General features: G+C 43.7%; 1 protein-coding gene across 3 annotated transcripts in view; it reads right to left on the reverse strand.

The window, feature by feature from the left end:
- Positions 1 to 6,450: 6,450 nt before the first annotated feature.
- The window catches only part of SLC4A8 (solute carrier family 4 member 8), a 70,599-nt gene continuing 55,297 nt past the window's right edge, over positions 6,451 to 21,752 (reverse strand). For 2 of the 3 annotated variants that reach the window (XM_082205483.1, XM_082205484.1), the window contains exons 17-25: positions 20,665 to 20,778; positions 15,596 to 15,757; positions 13,798 to 14,049; positions 12,907 to 12,975; positions 12,249 to 12,422; positions 10,293 to 10,448; positions 8,362 to 8,477; positions 7,695 to 7,792; positions 6,451 to 6,736 (exon numbers count right to left, since the gene is read on the reverse strand). In XM_082205483.1, coding sequence (XP_082061609.1) covers positions 7,717 to 7,792; positions 8,362 to 8,477; positions 10,293 to 10,448; positions 12,249 to 12,422; positions 12,907 to 12,975; positions 13,798 to 14,049; positions 15,596 to 15,757; positions 20,665 to 20,778 — 1,119 coding nt within the window. In that variant the 3' untranslated portion in view covers positions 6,451 to 6,736; positions 7,695 to 7,716. Of the gene's footprint in view, positions 6,737 to 7,608; positions 7,793 to 8,361; positions 8,478 to 10,292; positions 10,449 to 12,248; positions 12,423 to 12,906; positions 12,976 to 13,797; positions 14,050 to 15,595; positions 15,758 to 20,664; positions 20,779 to 21,752 lie in introns of all 3 variants that reach the window. The other variant, XR_014214997.1, reaches the window with a different exon arrangement.

The raw sequence follows: 21,752 nt of genomic DNA on the forward strand, positions 1-21,752 counted from the left end.
AGAAATCGTGCAGCAGCAGCAGGAGGCCCCATTAGCTAAATTAAGAATTAAGTTCTTAACCCAAGGTACCACTGTATTTGATTGACAAGGGCATGCCTGGATCTCAGGTTCTAAGAGACACCTTTTCAGTGAAATACAGTGGTACCTCGGGTTAAGAACTTAATTTGTTCTGGAGGTCCGTTCTTAACCTGAAACTGTTCTTAACCTGAAGCACCACTTTAGCTAATGGGGCCTCCTGCTGCCGCCGCGCCACCGGAGCATGATTTCTGTTCTCATCCTGAAGCAAAGTTCTTAACCCAAGGTACTATTTCTGGGTTAGCGGAGTCTGTAATCTGAAGCGTATGTAACCTGAAGCGTATGTAACCCGAAGCGTATGTAACCCGAGGTACCACTGTATCTATGATGTCTTGATGATGCATCCTGAGGTGTGTTCTGGGAAACTTTAAAATACTGAAATACTTTATTAAAATAAAGACATGGAGCATACACTGTGTGTTAATATATCCATTTCCAGATGTGTTTTGAAAAGGCCTTTAAAAATCCAACATCCTTTTCCAACAGAAACCATTGTCTTCTGAAAATACACTGTAGAGAGAGTGCTTAGACAAATAAGGGCAGCTTTTATTTTACATTTCTCCTTGTTATTTTGGGTGAGTATGTAGATGACAGGCACAATCCTGATTGTCAGAATTTCATCATCAGTGACATTTTAGTCATAAACCACAAGGCAGAAACCAATGCCTGTAACTATAGAACCAAACAAAAACTATACTATAATACCGTATATACTCGAGTATAAGCCGACCTGAATATAAGCCGCGGCACCTAATTTTAGCACAAAAAAACTGGGAAAACGTATTGACCCGAGTATAAGCCGGTTCACCACACCACAAACCGGGTGGTGGCGGGAGCGGCGCAGGAAGAACATTGGAGGAAGAAAGGGCTGCTTTCAGGCTGCTTGTTCTTCCTCCGCCATCGCTGACAGTGGCAAAGGTGGAAGATGAGGAAGGAGCAGCCTGAAAGGACCCTCACTTGAGTATAAGCTGAGGGGGGCTTTTTCAGCATTTAAAAATGTGCTGAAAAAGTTGGCTTATACTTGAGTATATACGATAAATAATGATGATGATGATGATTGATTGATTTATATTCTGGCCATCTGACTGTACATTTCCATAATACTTGTTTCTTAGGTGAATTTAGCAAAAACCCTTTTTATCGTGCACAAAACAAGTAGCCAGAGCCAATCTTCCAATTTTCATATTTTATTTACAACATGGAGTGTTTTTTTGAAATTACATCTCTTACAACAAAATAAATATTTTTTCTTTTATTTCTAAAAAGAAAATAATCTCTCTATTTCTACATGTAGCGATTATAGGAGGAAGGAAATACGCTAGAAAAATGTGCCAGCACCTTTTCTTTATTTGATTCCCCTCCTTCTCCAGTAAGGATTATGAAGCACTTCTTGTGCGTTGTGGTTTTCAAAGAAGACAGACCCCGCCTTAAGAACTGACACAGATTCTGTTATCTAAAGCCTTTCAGACAACAAGCTTGTTGGGAGATACTGTGGAACCTGGAGTCCAGGTTAAACCCCACCCCGAAACATTTGTCTTCTAATCCCTGTCAGCCATGAGCCATTTCCCTCCTTCCCATCAATACTGGGATGAAGTCAAAAGTCTTGCTTTGCTCGGGATAAAGGCTTAGGTTGGCCCAACTGGGTTGTGGTTTCTCTTATGAATGGCGCTAGGAAGGAACAGCAGTGTGCTCAAAGATTCTTTCCTACCAAATAATACTAGCCAGCTGTCTACCCTCCACATCCACACACCCAAAGAAAGAAAGAAAGAAAGAAAGAAAGAAAGAAAGAAAGAAAGCTCTGCACGACTGCCTCAGGTTGCAGAAGTTCATGTTCTAAGACTCATGTACCGTATTTTTCGCTCTATAAGACTCACTTTTTCCCTCCTAAAAAGTAAGGGGAAGTGTGTGTGCGTCTTATGGAGCGAATGCAGGCTGCCCAGCTATCCCAGAAGCCAGAACAGCAAGAGGGATTGCTGCTTTCACTGCGCAGAGATCCCTCTTGCTGATCTGGCTTCTGAGATTCAGAATTTTTTTTTCTTGTTTTCCTCCTCCAAAAACTAGGTGCGTCTTGTGGTCTGGTGCGTCTTATAGAGCGAAAAATACGGTAAATGTTGACAAATTCCCCAACCCTTGAGCTAGGAAGCTATAGGAGAAGTTCAATGTAGCACTAAGCAGATAACTCCATCTACTTGCCCAATGGAACAACCAGCCTTGTCCTCCCGCATGAGCTGTGCTGGCAATTCTCTGAACCCCATTATCCTAGTAGAAGTCCTTGCATGGGCCTCCACTGGCAGGGCCACTTAACTGAATGGGTGGCATTCAAGAAAGTTTTACTCACCCATTGAAATGAATGGACCTAACTTAGTAATGTTCATGAATTCCAGTGACTCTGAGTGAAACCTAGTTGCATACCACCCCATACATTTCAATTTTTGCAAGCATAATCACCAGGCTACGCCCAGCTATGCTTTGTGTTTTTCTCCTTGCCTTCCTAAATTCCCATAGACAACCGCTCTTGGTTAAAAGTCTTCACTTCTTGGAGCGGGGGCCTGCTTTAAGTCCAGCCCCCCCACACACACACTTTTCTTTAGTCCAGAATAATCCCCAACCATTCTGAACTATGATTCCCGATAGCTCCACAGATCCATCATGCAGCAACACCTTTCTACATTAGACCAAATGAGGTTGTTTCTGTCACTTTCTGCTCAGTGCCCATTCAGCACTCCATCATTTGGCCTACAGATAGTGTAGGGTTACCTAAAAGTCCGTGCTGCTTTCCTTTGTTTAGCCACAGATGCCCCTAGAGTCGAGAGAAGCTACATATCTTGGCCTCCTATCAAGATTGCCAAGCCAATATTGCAGGGCCCTTTTGCAGAGACAAGCTGGAGATGCTTAGGGTAGAATTGAAAGGAAAGCTGCTGATTATTCATGGCATGAAAATGCAAATTGTCACTTGGCATACAAGGAGAACCATGAATAGAATGAATGCAAATATTAATACAGATACTCTGGTTTTTCTTGGCTTAACTTTCATGGCAGGTCAAGTGGTGGAGATTTTGAAATTCAAGTCAGAAAGGAAATTCAAAACTGTGTTTCAATAAAGTGGTGCTTGGGAGGTATAGCTCCATCCATTATTTGACCTGCAATCCAGTTAAGTCCAAGCCGCTGACACCTATACCTAACAGTTATTGGGAGTTCCTCTGACTTCAATGAAATGGCCAAGCAAATAGGAATGTAACAGTGGCCCAAAACAATATTTCATCGGTGACAAAGGAGAAACCTGATTCTGCTACACACTATTTTTTCTGCCTCTGCTTTACCCTGACTAGCTAAATCCCATCACACTTATGTTCCTAATTCACCAAACTTTGCCTTGGCTCAATCCCTTACCTGGCAGCTATTATCTTGCTACCACTTGCTTTAGCTCTACTCATTAATGCTACCTGGGCAGCGGACAGAATTTCTGAAATCCTAACGAGCAAATCCTAATGCTAAATGTTCTCACCAATGAAGTATCTTAAAACAATCTCAATTTTGCGTCGGGGGGGGGGAAATCACCCCCAAGGTTCAGAGTGACTTGCAAACGATTTGCATCCTGTCTCCCAAACCTGCCTCCAGCTTAGGATTGGTAAGTTTACCCTGACCAATTCAGCATGCCCATTCCTGCAGGGCATTTAATGCTCTCTGTTCCCAAGGACAACAGGTGTAACCTATCAGACCTCTTGCCCACTTTCCCCCATGAAATATGCGCCTCTATTCAAGTTGTATAATCTTGTAAACCGCTCTCAGCATAAGGAATTAAGCCCAGATATGAAACGTGCACCTTTGATCTCCTGCCAGTCTTAAAGGCTGCTTACTTAAAGCATGGAATCCCTACAATTACAGCCACTTTAAAAGGGCAATGCCACCACTTTGACTACCCCTCCACAGCTCCTTGTGCGCTTGTGAATGAGATGGCTTTGCTCACACCCTTGGAACACAAGACTGCAATGCAGAGCCAGATCAGCTGACAAGGATGGCAGTCAATAGTGGGGAATGGGATTTAAGTATGTATGTAAGTGCTTGCTCCTCCCTTGCTTGCCTCTGTGTGCCATAAAAGGGCCACCAATGCAACACAAGAATCTGAGCCAGGGTACTGTCACCCAAAGGAGGCAGACTGTGCAAGACAGTACCTCCTGGCTCTCACCTTATCACCAAGAACTCATACTCTGAAAGGGGGATAAGGAGAGAGGACTTTTGCTCATTGCCGATCATGTTGTCTATCAATAAAAGTTGTGCTCTTCTTTTCAGTCCAGCTCTTGAGTCTCATGTCTTCATTCTGGGTCTTGATAATAATAATTTTAATATTTGTACCCCGCCCATCCAGCTGGTTTTCCCCAGCCACTCTTGAGGCAAACATTTACAAGGAAAATAAACCACTCACAACTCTTTCCACCATGCTGGTTTTCTTCACATAGCCAAGAGATGAAGGAATATTGATAAGGAGAGAATTGGAGAAATGAGCAATGTAGTTTGGCTTAAGTTTCATGGAAGGGTAACAGATCTAAATTGCACTTCGATCGAGGTGGAATGAAACTGCTAAAGGTTTGCAGTATAAACTGCCACCGCTTCCTCCAAAAAAATATTGGGAGCAAGAATCGCTGCTAAGAGTCTCCATCACAGAACTTCTGTTCCAGGGTTTCTACTGTGAAGGAATAGCTTTAAATGAGTTTTAAGCATGTGGTATTGTTGTTCCCAGCTTAGTACCCTCTTTCCCAATGTGTCCTCAATAAACACATGTCCAACTTCTGAAAAATATCAATTTACTTGGTACAGAAAAACCTACAGGAAGAACTTGAGAAAAGACAACAGTGTTCTGTCTAGGTTGGAGAATCCTGACCTACTCACCTGGCCTATCATCCCTGCCTTGTCCCTCAAAGGTTTTGACAAAGTATGGATTGGCCATTGCAGAGCACTGCTTTATGAGGAAATCAACACACACACAATCTGGCTCTTGGGTACAAAAAGGCAGCAGAAGTCAGGGCAGATATTATTGATTTGTTCTGAAAAGTCAGCAGGCCATGCCCATCTCTTTCTTGTCTATTTAAATTTTTTAACTTCTCTGAATTTTGAGGGGCCCAGGATGGTCAAAATGCTATGCAACCAATTCTTTTGAGGTGCCAGCAGCTTTGGAAGCATGAACTACTTATGCTACCATCAGCCCCCCTGCCACATAGTCAAAGCACCAGATTGGATGGGTGAGGAAGCAGAGTGAGTCCCTGCTCTGTAATATAGTTATGTCTCCCTCCCAGTTGCAGTAGTGGATAATGCACAGGGCCCCAATGGAGCAAACTGGTTGGTTGGCTTCCTTGAAACCTGCCCTTGGAGCACCTGAAATCATGCCATCGATTCAAATGACCAAGCATCACTTGGGGCAATAGCATCGGCCCTAGTCATCATTTCTTGGCCAATTAACACTTGGGGAGGTTCACTTCTTGACCTGAAAAGGCACACAAGAATGTTCTCAAACGATAATAGAAAACAGAATAATCAAGAACCAAATTTCTGACTAGTAGATCAATTAGCTCTGATGTTATTAATTTCAAAGGGGTAGAAGAATATCATGAACTAAGTTTCCATGCACTGAGGCACTGAGACTCCTGGCCCAATCGCCTCAAAGGCAACTTTTGATGTCTGTTATTTTGTTCTCAATCTATGAACTCAACATTTCTGATCACATTTCTGGGCTCAACTGCTGCTCTCCCCATATCAGTCCACTTTTGCCTTCATAATACATTGGGCTGCAGGGATTTGTCAAGAGAGTGCCGATTGTGATATCAATAGCTGTTGACACAATTGCCCTTCTCTAGCCTGCTAGCTCATTTACATTGCTATGGTCAATGGCTTGGTTGCTTTTACCTAGACCATGAAGATCACACACACAGACAAATCAACACAGATATGTTTGGCCCATGTCTATATTGTGACTGAAACATGTAAATGTTCTGATGAATTGGGGTTTCATCATAAAGTAGCTAAAAAAACAAAGGAATTAAAATAATGTGACCTAATTTTTTCTAAAATGAGCATTTCAGAAGGCCATTCCCCGCCCCACATTTTCTTGTAAGTTATCTCTTATCAGTTGCTTCTCTGATTCTGTGTAGAAACTCAGGCAAACCCTAATTGAATTATTTCTGCAAAGAATAAGTAAATACAAAGAATAAAAAAAGAAAATCCAAACATAGTGGTGGTGTTGTACATTCAAAGTTTAAAAGGTTAAAAAAAAACAGACACTGAAGAGGGAGACTTTAAGTATGCAGAGACAGCAGTCTCTCTATAGCTAAGAAACTGCAACACGGCAAATGTACACACACATACACACACACACACACAGGCTTTAACACTGAATTTTCATTGTTTCATGTGCGTCTTGATTTGCTGGTCTGAAGATAATTAGGATGGCCACTGAAGCACACTAAAGGATATTCAAAACACTTCTGAATGGCTTTTTAATATGAACCCAGTTACTTGTGTGAAGGAAGTACTGGGGCAGTTTGTTTGCTTGCACCCTTTTCTATTGCAAAAGCATTTTTCTTCCTTGCCTGCATGTCTTGGCTCTTCCCTGAGTCATCTTCGTGTGCTGCTGCTCCTCATCCAAAGCAGAGGGGCATGAATGGCAAAGCTGTGAACCAAAACATGCTATTAGAGATAGATTAATTCTGGACATTCTGGAGGTAGGAATCAATGCGGTTTCTTCTCCAAGCTCCATCTTCTTCTATCAAAGATGATTTGGGGTAACACAAGAGGCGCAGGGGCACTGGGTGCACAACCAAGGAGGGTGACTTCTCAGAGCCCAGTAAGCACTTGCCTGGCTTGAAGGAGGAGGCATGAGGGCTCTTACGGGGTTCTAGAGTCTTCCTGTCTCCTTCGCAAAGCCAGGCAAGTGTTTATCAGGCTTTGGGAAGGAGGAGGGAGGGCTCTAGGACCTTGCCAGAGCCTTATGCCTCCTTCCCAAAGCTTTGTTTACCTGGCTTAAGCCAGAGGGCCAGAGGGTAACTAACAGGACCAGTGGCCAGGGATGATGAGAACTGTAATCCCAAAACAGCTGGAGATACAAGTTTGGAAACCTTGGACTAGATGATCCTCATGGTCCCTTCCAACTCCATGAATCTATGGTTCTATGACTCTAAGTCCGAGAGCATGAGAAACAGTGTCAATTTGCCTATCAGTGACTGTCAAATGCTTGTATCCTTTGCACACAGAAATACAGTGCAAAATAGATTAGATGTGCTACCAGACTACCTAATGTGCTCCTAGCACTACCTAATGATTGCTCCACTGTTGTAATTGAAGTGTAGCATTGCAAGAGACTTTCCACAGTCCAGACGGCATAATGTTTTGTGTTTGCATGCACACTCTGCTATGTTCTGTCCACCTTAGTGAATGTGGAATAGCTGTTTGGGTAGGCTGTGTTCCAGCATGCTATTTTTAAAACACTTTATTTTGCGGGGTGGGTGTGGGTGAAATTGTTTAATGCTCTGCTCTCGCCAGTACCTTAAATTAACCACTCTAGCTGGCTGGCTTGAAGATTGCATGGGTAAGTACAGGTCCAGGGTCACTGTACAGCGAAATCTCCGTACCTCTACTCTTGATTTAGAGCATTTATTGATTCACGATGTTCTTCCACAAGATTGTTTTAGCCATTTCGTCAGTGATGTTGATTTCTAAAGGATCAGGCCTGCAATAATCATTTTAGTTAGAGATTAACTCCTAGGACAGTGAAATTAAAAGCACTGCAAAATAATGCAAAGTCAAATAAGAGTTTTGTAGTACCTGAAAGACTAACAAGTATGGCCATCTTTAGATCAGTTGCAGAGTGTCCTGGTAGACTCTCTGCTACTGATCATAAAAGTGGCGATTCTTGAAGAAATCAATTTCAAAGGGAAGCTCCAGTGTGAAACTGCTGAATTGCAATTCACCAAGAAGTTCAGCTCTGTTTATTTGTAACTGAATTGGTCTCCTTGCCCACTACAGATGTTAATTAACACAGCATTGCCAAGTTGAATTTCTCTCCCTGCTATTGTAAAAAGCCACTGGAACACAAAATAAGAGATATTCAAAAATAAAAATAAAAGAGGAAACATGCAATTTCTGGATATCTGGAATTCACCAAAATTATAGCAAGCATTGGTCACTCATTTAGTGCCATTGAATGCCCTTTTTGTGTTGATTTTATGACCTCCCCAAAGGCTAATATTTTCTTTTTGACTTCACAATTTTGTGTTTTTACCCGTTTTGAGTTTTTACCTGTTGGTATTTTTTTGGGGAAGTTTTGGTGGTGGAGTTCCAGCTCCCGGTACAGTAAGAAAATTTGGCATTTGAACTACAGTTTCTTCTGAAGATTCTTTCATCTTTTCAGGCTCCTGTTTGACACATAAAGCTGGCGTAAGGCTGATTTGAGAAACAACACATCGAAAAGTAACATTTTATAACAACGCACGGTGAACAGGAATGTGAACAAAGCCTTAGTCTCTATGCATTCCTCTGAACATGTGAACAAAGCATACAAATATATAAAGTGTGTGTGTGTACACAGGGACCCCACTTTTTGCAAGGTTCCTTATTGTGCAAAGAAAGCCTGTGTGCAGTTATACAGATGCAGGGGCGGAGGAAGGGGGGTGCGGTGGGTGCGGTGGGTGCAGGCCACAATTCAAGGACAATTACAGTACAGTACACAGCCGGATCATCTCCCATTTAAATTCCTTGCACCGTAACTGGAACTGTGAGGCATTGACTGTCACAGTCCTGACCAAGCTGAGAGTCAGGAGGATGGATCTGGGACGGCTGAAAAAGTGACTCAGAACAAAGTTCCTGAAGATTGGAAAAACATTGCCCAGCAGAGGGCAGAACAGTTGGATATTAATTTAGACTGAACATTTGACCACTTTGAAGAATTATTGTACAGTCGTACCTTGGTTGTCAAACGGAATCCGTTCCGGAAGTCTGTTTACTTCTGAAAATGTTCAACAACCAAGGCGCGGCTTCCTATTGGCTGCAGGAGCTTCCTGCACTCAATCGGAAGCCGCAGAAGCCGAGTCAGATATTTGGCTTCCAAAGAACGTTTGCAAACTGGAACACTCACTTTCGGGTTTGTGGCATTCAGCAGCCAAAACGGTTCTCGCAAGGCATTGGGGAACCAAGGTATGACTGTATATACAACTGAGGGATGGCTAGCTGGAAGTCATTTTACCTTTTATCTATTTCTTTCTTATTTCCTTTCTCTTTTCTCTTTATTCCTTTATTTAATATTCTCTCTTACAGTATTTTGATAAGAATTGCATGCAGATGGAGATGATGGACAGTTGGTGAAATGCCGGGAGGCACTCACCGCAGGGCCTGCCTAGCCCACCCAAGCCACGTATCTCACCTGGGAGAGACATGGTGGCTTGGGTACACGCAGCCTCTACACTGCCCAAGCGGTCCACCCACTGCCTCCGCCCCAGCTGTAGGGCGGCTGAGTGGGAGGAGGCAGGCAGATTCCAGAGGCCCCATGGTGCGCCCCGCCCCTATGGGTGGCTCGTCCCGCCCTCGGCTCGCCTATATGGGTGGCTTGCCCCAGCTTTATGGGCGGCTCACCCCGCCCTTGGGCGTGCTGCCCCAGGTGCCCAAGCGGCTTCCTCCGCTGCTGTATGAATTTAGGGTGGAAAATGGTAAGGGATTGGCAACTGATCAATAAGAGAAAATTGGGAGGAACTAAATCAGGGGTCTGCAACCCGCGGCTCCGGAGCCGCATGTGGCTCTTTTACACCTTTGCCGCGGCTCCGGGGCAGATACTAGCGAGGGGAGGAAGCGCATTGTGTGCCCCGACACTCCCCACTGTGGCGGGCGCTGTACTGGCTGTGACGTCGCATGGGGGCAGTGCGTGTGTGCGTTAGTCACGCACCGTCCCGACGTCACCTTCCCGGTTTTGCGGCTCCCAGTTGTTGTTTTCTTCGGAAACGGGTCCAAGTGGCTCTTTTTGTCTTAAAGGTTGGAGACCCCTGAACTAGATGGTGATAGCACAGGAAAGATCAAAAAGGGCTTGAGTGATGAGATGGGTGTCTCAAGAGTAACATGTCTGTGCCTGCCCTTGATAATAAGAAAGTACAAGAGGATCTTCTAGCTGGTGCCTAACTTTGCTACAGCACAATCAGATTCTGAAGGGTGGACACATACATGCAATACATAAACCTGCTTACCTCTGCTTGCTCTGCTTGCTCTGCTTCCTGTGCCACAATCTGTGCATCGTCCAATCTTTTCTTCTTGCTCTCTGGCATAAGGTCATCAAGCCAACTGAGTTCCCGCTTTGAAAAGCAGACATCCATGAGCTTCCGTACAAAGACTAACGCCAAAACCTTGTTGTAGTAAGGAGAAGAGAAATGGGAAGGTGGGAAAAGATAAAGAGCACTCACACTCTTAATGAGAGGATTCACCAGCTGGAACAATACACAGATGAAGACAAAGGGGATAAAGGGTACCAGACAGGGGGAGAAAGACACAATTTTCTTTACTCTCCTCTTCCATGATCAAATGTTATGCAAAGATTGCCATTCTTGCTGCAGAGTTTTGTTTGTGGCAAGGAGACAAACAGGAGAGCAAGAGAACTTCATTCATGTGTAATCCCAAAATCCCTCCAAGCTAATGCCAAAGTTTTGTGTCCTTTTTGTGCCATTTTGTTTGGGAGAATACCTCTGGCTCTCAGTCTATTAATTACGCAGTTTTGAGTGGGGTGGAGGTACAAAACATGGGCTTTTCAGGACAAAATGGCACAAAATGAGCACAAAACTGTGGCATCAGTTTGGAGGTGATTAGACAATGCCGGATTTGGGGGTGTTAACTTGGAACCCTGGTTTGCTGTGTCAATTGTTCAGCTGGGGGGGGGAGGCACAAAACACAGGGTCTGTGGCTCAAAAGGAACACAACAGTTTAGTATCAGCTTGGAGGGGATCCAAAATTTGGGGGGTTACATGTTAATGAAAATCCAGCATGTTTGTAACCCAGCTCAGGCAATCAAACAATAGCAATAATCAGCTATTATGAAGGGGAAGCCAGCGCTGCCTCTATCATGCAGCAGAGCAAAGCAACTTGCTTTAGACAACACCATGGGGACAGATGAAGGATAGAGGAAGGCAGGGATTGGTGTTGCAGCAAAACTTTCAAAAGTGTTGGCCCTAGTAGGGAGGGAACCATTTGGGCTCTGCTTCAGGGATCAAAATATACCCCCCCAAAACAAAAAAAAATAAGGCTGATTGGAACTACTGCCAACTATCTGAACTGGACTGCAGTCAGATGTTAGATCAGAGTCCATATTTATATTTGTGGTGGTACTACTGACACCTTAGGGACGCGGCTGGCATTGTGGGTTTAACCACAGAGCCTAGGACTTGCCGATCAGAGGTCGGCAGTTTGAATCCCCACGATGGGATGAGCTCCCATTCCTCGGTCCCTGCTCCTGCCAACCTAGCAGCTTAGTCATGCTGGCCACATGACCCGGAAGCTGTACGCCAACTCCCTCAGCCAATAAAGCGAGATGAACACCGCAACCCCAGAGTCAGTCACGACAGGACCTAATGGTCAGGGGTCCCTTTACCTTTTTACTGACACCTTCCATCCCTTCCAATTTGGTTAAATTGTGGCTGGCTAACCTGCCTTCGCTCACTGGAAGGACAGATCCTGAAGCTGAGGCTCCAGTACTTTGGCCACCTCATGAGAAGAGAAGACTTCCTGGAAAATACCCTGATGTTGGGAAAGATGGAGGGCACAAGGAGAAGGGGACGACAGAGGACGAGATGGTTGGATAGTGTTCTCAAAGCTACCAGCATGAGTCTGACCAAACTGCGGGAGGCAGTGGAAGACAGGAGTGCCTGGCGTGCTCTGGTCCATGGGGTCATGAAGAGTCGGACACGACAAAACGACTAAACAACAACAAACCTGCCTTCTGGTTCGACTTCTGTTATCCACTTTGTACACTGGCTTATAAATACTGTGTAACCAAAGAAATAGGCTAAGGACACAAAAGTCATTTGGGGAACAGAATTCCCATTAATAAATGGGGCTTTTTAACAGCAGTAAGACACAAAACACAGGCCAATTTTTACAGATGCAATCTCAGTCCACGTGATAACATTATGGCCTATTCATATATAGGTTTTTACCATCATGGGAAAGACAATAGCAGCACGAGATGCCTTAATAGCCCAGAGAAGAATGAGGCAGGTCATTTGGATGGCAGTGAAGAGGTGTACTTTTCGCAATGGAACGTGTCGAAGATAGATGAAGTCCGGCTGGTGTTTGGTTGGCATTCCAATGAGCTTCAGGCGATCAAAGAACTAGGGAGAGCATATGACAGAATAAATCAAGCATTTGAAACAAGGCATAAATTACTATAGAGTGCCTACTTCATGAACTACCTTACACAAATCTGTATAAAATAGCTAAGGGCATTTTCCACACAAGACACAAACACCTTTAACAAACACCTTTAACATGTGGGTGTACCTTGAAAGCAATATTAATCTTCACTAGAAGGTGCTTTCCATTTCATTAGGAAATGATTCCCTGTCTTCCAGTTCTTATCTCATATTAATAAATAAAAGGGATTTCTGTCACGTTGAAAGGCAAGAAAGCCACGCTTTGCCAAAGGCAGGGAGCAGCAGCCCATTCATTGGCAGAAGGCATGGTAGGCTGCTGCCTCTCCCCTGACCTCCATTGCATTGCTGCTGCTTACCCGGAAGTACAGGGTAAAGGGCGAGGCATTTATGAGGTCAGCACAGAGAAGGGATCCTTTCTTGTGAGGCTTCACAAACTGCATACCTGAATTCCGTCCAGGGAAGAAACGCCCATGTACAGGAACACTCCATAGAGGACAGGCATAGGTATAAACTGGAAAGAGAGTACACACATCATTCCACTATTCATTTATTCATTCACTTCAAGCACTTATACACCATACCTTCTGCCAAAACAACGCTCCAAACAGCATCCAAGAACAGTAAAAACAGCATTTAAAAGCATAGTACAAAATTCATAAAGCATAAAGGCTTGGTTGTAAAAAGTCAATAGAGACAACTATAACTAATAAGCAGCAAACTGTGCATTACAAACAGATGAGTTATATATTTATTTGTGGGGCACACTTAATAGGATGCATCTAGCTCTTGAAGCACAGTTCCTACCTGTCATTGTATTGGCAAATAATATAAAATGGCCCACCAAGAAAGCCTAAATCTGCCTTCTCAGCCTCTCCTCCCTGCCTCTGTGATATCTCCTGGCAACTCTTCCAACCCTTATCTTGTCAATGAAATGCAGACTGAGCAAAGACTTAGGCCACAATCCTAACACTTATTAGGGTCTAACTATGCAGTTGTCTACATGTCAATTTAGTAGCCCATGGGAGCTGAGAGAAAGGATATTTTTGCTATTTTGAGTATAAGAGAATTATCTGGCTCCAATTTAATGCAGAAAAAAACTGTGCTCTAGGTACCTATAGTCTGAGGAGCAGAAGGATATAAAGCTCCCATTTAATGAGGCCATCTCTCCAAAACACCTTCTGCAAATACCGTAAGTGCACTTTTGGAACAGAAATCCAGAGTTAATTGCCATTGCCAAAGCTGGTTTCTCATATTAAAACCAACACCATCTAATTTCAGCACTTTCCCAAAAATGGGGCTATTGTCATATTGTAACCTTGAAAGTTCCTTTTACCTGCAACGCACTAGTGATGAAAACCGAGAGGCCCATTAGTACAAAAATCATCAATCCGGTAGCTCTTTGCTCACGTATGCCCAGGAATTTAGGTTGCTCTCCAGGAGCTGCCACGCTGGACTCCAGTTTGAGGCTGTTGACATGACTGATGGAAAGAACGGTGGCAGCAACAAACCAAGGCAACCCCATCACTGAACACACACCAATCATGACGCCCACCGTTAGAAGGTCCAAGTGGTAGCCGCCCCCTTTCTGTGGAGATATAAGTCATTAGCAGATGGCAGCTAGAAGCTTATATATTCAGAGAGCTATCAAATACTAACAAGTTCTAGAGAAAGGTTTGTCACATGCTTGAAATGCAACAGAGGTCACAGGACACCTGATGGCAAAGGTCAGGCCCCAGTTCTTCATACCATGGAAGATGATAGTAGGTAAGAAGCAGATTATCCAACCTCTGTCAGATGCAAGATACTTTCACTTTTGGCAGTACTTTGAACTAGCTAAAACCACACACACACACACACACACACACACACACACACAAAATCTGTTAGAGAGCATACTTTCTCCCATATTTATTTTCCTATACCCTGAGATCTGCTGGGAGGTCAATAGAAAACTGTTGGGTTTTGCAAGTTGTTTTAAAAGCAGAAAGATCTCTGCTTATTTACTAAGCCGACCTATTTCAAGAAAGGCAATAAAGCTGATAAGTAAATTTGCTAGTAAGTTTGTGGACAAACAAAAGAAGAACATTACCACCTTGATTAATTTAGAACAGGGAAAGAGATTATTAAAAACAAAACAAAAAAAGAAATTGTAACTTTGCCTTTCGAATTTTATAAAGCCGTTTATTCATCAGATAACTTAGATCTAATGAGGGCATTTGTTTGTGATATACCTAAAATTAGCAGTGCAGATGAGGTTATGTTAAACAGCCTGCCTATGGAAGAAAACGTGAGACAGGTTATCTGTTTATTGGAGCAACCCAATAAACTGCTGGTTTCCTTGCAATTTTATAACAGATTTTTGTAAGACTAATACGTATCATAGAATGCTTAAATAATTATCAGACATGTTCCCATTTTTCAAATACTTGAAAAGATGAAAATTCACTCTTATTTTTAAAATAAAATAAGTGGTCATATTGGCCACTTGCAGAATTTTTCTAAATATATTAATCACTATCAGAGTTTAGAAGCAGTTGGGCTTCAGTTCACAATATGAGAAAAGGAATACATGTAATTGCTGAAAGTGAATATCAACAGAAACAAGCATGATTATGTGTTCCTGGGTGTCAGGAAGACATTTGATTGAGTGGAAGAACAGTTTTTATTCATTACATTGCAAAAATGTAGTAGCATGAGATGTTCACTTCTCCAAACCTGAAGATTAGGATGACAAAGAATATATAAAATACCTGCAAGCAAGAGGCACATCCAGTTGTACACTGCAATCCTAAACATGCCTACTCAGAAGCAAGGCCCATTGACATTAATGAGATTTACTTCCAGCTAAGGATGGGAGTAGTAATGTTTTAGTCCCATTAAAATCACTGAGGCTTACATTAGTCTAAAGTGCTACTAATTGCAATGGGACCAAAGCGCTGATTAAAACCAGTGGGTGGCATTCAACTAAGTTTTACTCGGAGCAGACCCACAGAAATGAAAGAACACAACTAAGTATCTTTCATCTGAGCCTTTTAATGCCATCACAATGCTGCTGTCCTGATTATACTTCTCATATCATAGTAACAGAAAGAAAAGTATTGCAGACTTCAACAAGCAAAGTATACCATTACCTTAAGCTTATGTTCCTTCCTGTTCACAATAACTGCAGTGATCTGCTGGTCCATAAATACCAGTATGGTGCAGAGCAGAGCTGGGATGATAGCTGCTACTACTGTCCACCCGGGGTTGTCACCAACTGGACTAATGAGCCACCCACGGTCGTCTCTTGTTGGCTGCAGAATAATACACAGGGTTTGTGCACTGCCCAGTCTCAGCTGCTATTCTTCTTGATGTCCTGAAAATTCTAGAATGTCACAGCATGGTGCACAACAGCCTTGCCTACGGCTGTCCCCATCCTAAATTTAAAAATGCTCTCCATATGCTTGGGGTGTCAGACATTTTGATATGACCCTAAGGATTCACACTTTTGAGACACTCATCAAATCAGGTACACATATCCGGGCAATATGCCTATGCCCTATGAAATACAGTGGTACCTCGGAACTCGAACGGCTCCATTGCCGAACGTTTTGGTTCCCGATAGCCGAAAACCCGGACGTGCTCCAGTTTTCGAACGTCCCTCAGAACTCAAACATCCGAAGCAGCTTCCACTGAGAGCAAGAACCAATCAGAAGCTGCGGCTTGGAACTTGACCGTTTCGGAGGTCGAATGGTCTTCCGGAATGGATTACGTTCGAGTTCCAAGGTACCACTGTAACTACTTCTCTTGTCAATATAGTGACCAACTTGATCCATGCAATACAGCACTCCTCCTCAATCCATCGCCTTCCACATGCCGTTGAGTTCCAGCTCCCATCAGCCCCTTCCAGCATGGCCAATAGCCAGAGATTATGGAAATTCCATCTTAATTGGGCAATGTGCATTTTATATTGGAGTCAATATAAAAAGGTAAAGGTAAAGGACTCCTGACAGTTAAGTCCAATCACAAATGACTCTGGGGGTTGCAGCGCTCATCTCGCTTTACTGGCTTAAGGAGTCGACGTTTGTCCTCAGACAATTTTTCCATGTCATGTGGCCAGCATGACTAAGCCGCTTCTGGCAAAACCAGAACAGCACACGGAAATGCCATTTACCTTCCCGCCAGAGTGCTACCTATTTATCTACTTGCACTTTGACGTGCCTTCGAACTGCTTGGTTGGCAGGAGCTGGGACCGAGCAACGGGAGCACACCCCATCACGGGGATTCGAACCGCCGACCTTCCAATCGGCAAGCCCTAGGCTCAGTGGTTTAGACCACAGCGCCACCCATGTCCCGTAGTCAATATAGAAGAGATCAATTGTCAACCTTGGATGTACTAAATATGATAGCAGGCACAATGTTATTGGTAAATACTGTATAATATAAAATAAATAAAGTAGGACTTCCGGGTTGGTGCCTCTGGCAATGGTGGAATTCCTCTGATCGGGAGGAATTTGCTCCATGGGAATTTGGGTCTGTACCGCCACGGCGAAGGCGGAGACCCATAAAAATCACAGGCGGGAGAAGCCTGTGAACGTGGGATTCGGCGGGCACAATTTGCGCCTCCCCTACTCGCGGGGAAACCCAGTTTCGGGGATCCGGAGCGATGTGGGGTGGGTGGTGCAGTGCTTCGAATCGTCTGCTTCTTCCACGGAGCGAAGCCACATAGCTGTTGTCGGAGAGCACTGACTTTTTCCTGTGGACAATTTGACTCTAAAGTAATTACCCGTGAGTAGAGCTGAATTGGGAAGAATTGGATTTTTAAACGTTTAATCTGGCATCGAAACGGGGAGGTTCAATACAGGAAGTCCGCCTCCCCCTTTTGTAGATAAACTGAAGCAAGGAGGCTGCAAGCTAAAGTCTTGGAAAGCCTTTTGTAAAAGACTAAATTTCCATCTGTAAAGAACTAACCCCCCCCCCTTTTTGGAGACAGGAGAAGAGGGGGGGAAGTGGTGGACTGAATATGCCTGTAGGAGAGAGTTAAGAGAGTTAAAATACCGCCGCTCTGACCCTGGAAACGGGCTGCTAGCAGGATTGATGTTTTTTTGGAACGTCCATTGACAGCGTTTAGAATGTTCATTGACAGGTAGCTAAACAAGAGAATACATTGTTTCTACTGTCTCCAGTTGTTTTCAAAAAAAAGGAGGAAAGTAACTGAAAATTGAAACTAACTTTGGATTATTGAAACTGTGTTTAAAAGAGGACATACTGACCGATACAAATAGAAACTGTTTTCCCCTAGTGGAAGCTTTTGAAATTGGTTACTTTACAGGAGCTGGGCTAGGGGAATTTCCAGCTGCAAGATAAAAAAGTGTGAGACTTTGGAATTGACCTTGAATCTCTTAAGTGTTATGGCAAATGGAAAGGAAAAAGCAGACAGGATGTCGACAGAAGAGGCCTTAGTGGCTGCATTATTGAAAATAAATGATTCGCTGGAACAACTTCACAAGAAAACAGACGTGATAAATGTGAAAATGGATGCTGCAAATATTGAAATTGACTTAATTGTAGAAAGTTTAAATAACTTGGGACAAAAGGTGAATACCAATTCAGAAACCACCCAGAAACTGACATAGGAATCTACTCTGATACGGCAAACTGCAGATGAAGTCAGGGAAAAAACCCTTGCTGCTGAATCTAAAGCAATACAACTGGAGAGGAGAGTCCCATCCATACAAAGACAAGCTGATGAACATAAGCTGACATTCGTTATGATTGAACTTAAAGAAGAACAGATGAATTTGAGGACCAGAGCCCTATCTGAACTGGAAAAGGAAAGCTTGACAGAGTTTCAGGAGGTGACAGGACTAATATCGGTTGAGAAAGAGAGGTATTTGGGGGTTAGTATGACCGCCAAAAATGTGAATCTGTTGAAGGATAACTGTGAAGGATGTTGGATTGAAGAGAAGGGGGATTTGGAAATATGGACAAATCAGAAGTTGTTACTGTTGGGCTGAGTTACTGTGGTGGGGATGAGGGCTGCTGTGTTGCTGGGGATGTTGCTTTTGTTTCAAACATTGCAAGCTTTGGATGGGATGGTTTGTTTCAGGAGGTGGCAGAGGGTTGTTTCTAGAGTTGTTTGGCAGGGCAGGAAGCCTCAAGTAAAACTTAAGATATTGATGGATGCCAAAGAAGGAGGTGGACCTGCCCTGCCAGACCTTTAAATTTTGTTGTGAACCATCTGCTTTTTGCTGGTTGAGAGAATAGCTGCTTCTTGAAAGCACTGAAGTGTTGGACAATGGCAGACAAAGTTGATGGACTATATGGAATTGGCGGAAATGACTGGCAAGATCCGAGACCAGGGAGAAGAGTCGGTGGAAGAAGATTGTAAGAAGTTTAAAGACTATTTATAGAAACATTGTAAAATTAAGGAATGTTAGAAAAATGTTGGAATGAAGTTATATGGCTTTAGTAGAAATGTCATAAGGAATTAAGTATAAATAGATTAATAGAAAATTAAAGGAAAAATAAGGCAAGAATGTGTTAAGATAATTATAGGATAGAAAATGGGAACGCTGCGGGTTACGTCTTTTCAGGTTGCGTCCCGCGGCAACCTGGAAGTACCAGAAAGGGTTACTTCCGGGTTTTGCCACTCGTGCATGTGCAGACACACAAAATGATGTCACACGCATGCGCAGAAGCGGTGAGTCACGACCCACGCATGCGCAGACGCGCAGACACAGGTTGCGTTCTGTTCAGGTTGCGAACGGGGCTCTGGAACGGATCCCGTTCACAACCAGAGGTACCACTATACTCCAGAATAAGCTCAGGATTCATCCGCAACATGTAGGGATCCCACAGCTGGCCATGCTGGGGTTCCTTAGCACTGTGATGGGGAGGACATTTGAATACCACCACTTTAGGGAATGTGGAGTGGAGCCACATGCCAAGTTCAGCAGAGGGCATTAGGTTTCGCAAAGCAAAACGTTAATTGCAGAGAAGAATAAACATGGTCCCCTGAATCCACCCTTAGGGTGTTTTTCTTAAGGTGGCAAGACACAAATATTTTACCATGCACAAGCATCTTTCAAGCATTTTCAGTTATGATGGGGCTGTCCGCAACCTTTGCTTGTTTCCACAGTGTCTCTTCTGCCTTGACTGGACGACAGAACCACCAACTTCTATTTCAATCAAGGCTTCCTCCAATTCCACATTTCTTCAGTGCTTTCATCTTTCTGCTTCCAGGCCTAGGACCCTTGTACCTATGGGACCGCCTCTCCCGGTATGCCCCACGGAGGACCTCAGGGTCCTTATATAGTAACACCCTAGAGGTCCCGGGCCCTAAGGAAGTTAGATTAGCCTCAACCAGAGCCAGGGCTTTTTCAACACTGGCTCCGGCCTGGTGGAACGCTCTGTCTCATGAGACCAGGGCCCTGCAGGATCTGATTTCTTTCTGCAGGGTCTTAAGACAGAGTTGTTCTGCCTGGCCTTTGGCTTGAAATCAATTTGATTCCCTCCCCCTCTTTCTTTTTTCCTTTCTCCTCCTGTGATGAGGCCGCATTTAAATGTTGTATTTTAATCTTGTTTTTTAGTTGTCTTTCAATCAACTTGTTTTTATATCGGTTGTTAGCCGCCCTGAGCCCTGTCTTGGCTGGGGAGTGCGGGGTATAAATAAATTTTATTATTATTATTATTATTATTATTATTATTATTATTATTATTATATCTTTCTGCTTCCCACTCTGCTTTTAAACACCCACCTGCTTATTTCAAGCCATGAATTCCTCTCGCCTCCTGTACTCTACACCTTGCCTCATTGTCCTGTAATCTACCTATGCCCAATTGGAGCAGGTGTCCAGGACTCCTCTCAGCAAAAGGTATAGGAATACTGCAGGGATGACTTACCACATTTTGAAGTAAGTGTAGTGATACACGTTACTATCCTGGTGATGTCTAAGACATTTAAGCCCAGAGTCTAAAATTACCTAGCTGCATCTCTCTGCTCCATCCACTGAAAATAGTAAACACAACTCCCAAACCTCAGTTCCCCTTCGCACATTTAGCTATGAAATATTAATTCTCCTCCAGAACACAGACAGAACCTGGTATGGTGCTGTCCTCTTCTGCCCCAATCACATAGACATCCCTTATTTTCCACACCAAAAAGTTAGTTGCACTTAAGAAGCCACATCAAATCTATCATCAAAAGAAAGGTACCTACCTTGAAGACCCTGGGAACATGTAGCTTTGGTGATGGGACTCCAACTAAGTAGTCAATTAGAACCATGATAGCAATGGTAATGAAAATAGCAAAATCACCTACTGTTGAACGAATCTGTTGCAAAACAAAACAAAACAAGAGAGGGCTCAGCAAGAGGATATATGTTGGTTATCAGAGCACTTAGCAGGTTAATTAGTATGCAGATGGCTGAGACAGGGGCTGAAAAGGACTGCAGGCCAAAAAGCCGTGAGTTAAGCCGCCTCACCGCAATGCAGGGCTGTTTGCACACTATCCTATTTGCAAATTAATGCAAGAACACAATGCAGTCTGAGAGCCACTGTGGTGTAGTGGTTAGAGTGTCAGACTGGGACCTTGGAGGAAGGGTTCAAATTCCCACTCAGCCATGAAGCTCCCTGGATGATCACTTTCTCTCGGCTTCACCCATCTCACAGGAGGCAGAGAATTGTGCACGCCACCTCGGAAGACGGGTGGGGTGTAAATGCATAAATTTTTAAAAAATGCATAATTAAATAAGTTAGCAGAAGGCAAGAATAGGTGGGTGCTCAAAAATGCCCTAAAAACAGGAGGGCCAAGCCACATACTGCAAGGGCAGATGGGGAGGTTACAATAGTAACCTAGGTGGGGCAACATTCACAGAAAACGCTTTGTCTATCTGAATCCAGATTACAACTCAAAATGCAGGTAAAAGCTGAGCACACAACCCAAGCAAGTAAAATGTCTCGTTTAGTTCGTTAGTTCCTTCATGCAGCCCAAAGTCTCTGCACGCAGTAGCAAATGGCATAGTGAGGTGAGGTGCCTCTGTTCACCTGGTCTCCTGTCAGTCACATTTCTGTTGTTGACCAGGAAGTAGGAGGGGAGGGGAGGCAGTGGCAAGGTCATCATGGTGCAAACACAGAAGCAAGAGCACTGGATTGGCTCTGCCTGCTTGTTTGCAGCATGCCAACCTCACTGCCACTTTGTCACATGTCCCCCTTTTTCCAGGACACACCCTCTTTCTCATGGGTATGTAAAATGAGAGTCACCATAGCGATCCACAGCTAAAAGTAGCAGTTGGCAAATGTGTCCTC

Source organism: Podarcis vaucheri (assembly GCF_965113315.1).
Source record: "Podarcis vaucheri genome assembly, chromosome: 2".
NCBI classification, from domain to species: domain Eukaryota; kingdom Metazoa; phylum Chordata; class Lepidosauria; order Squamata; family Lacertidae; genus Podarcis; species Podarcis vaucheri.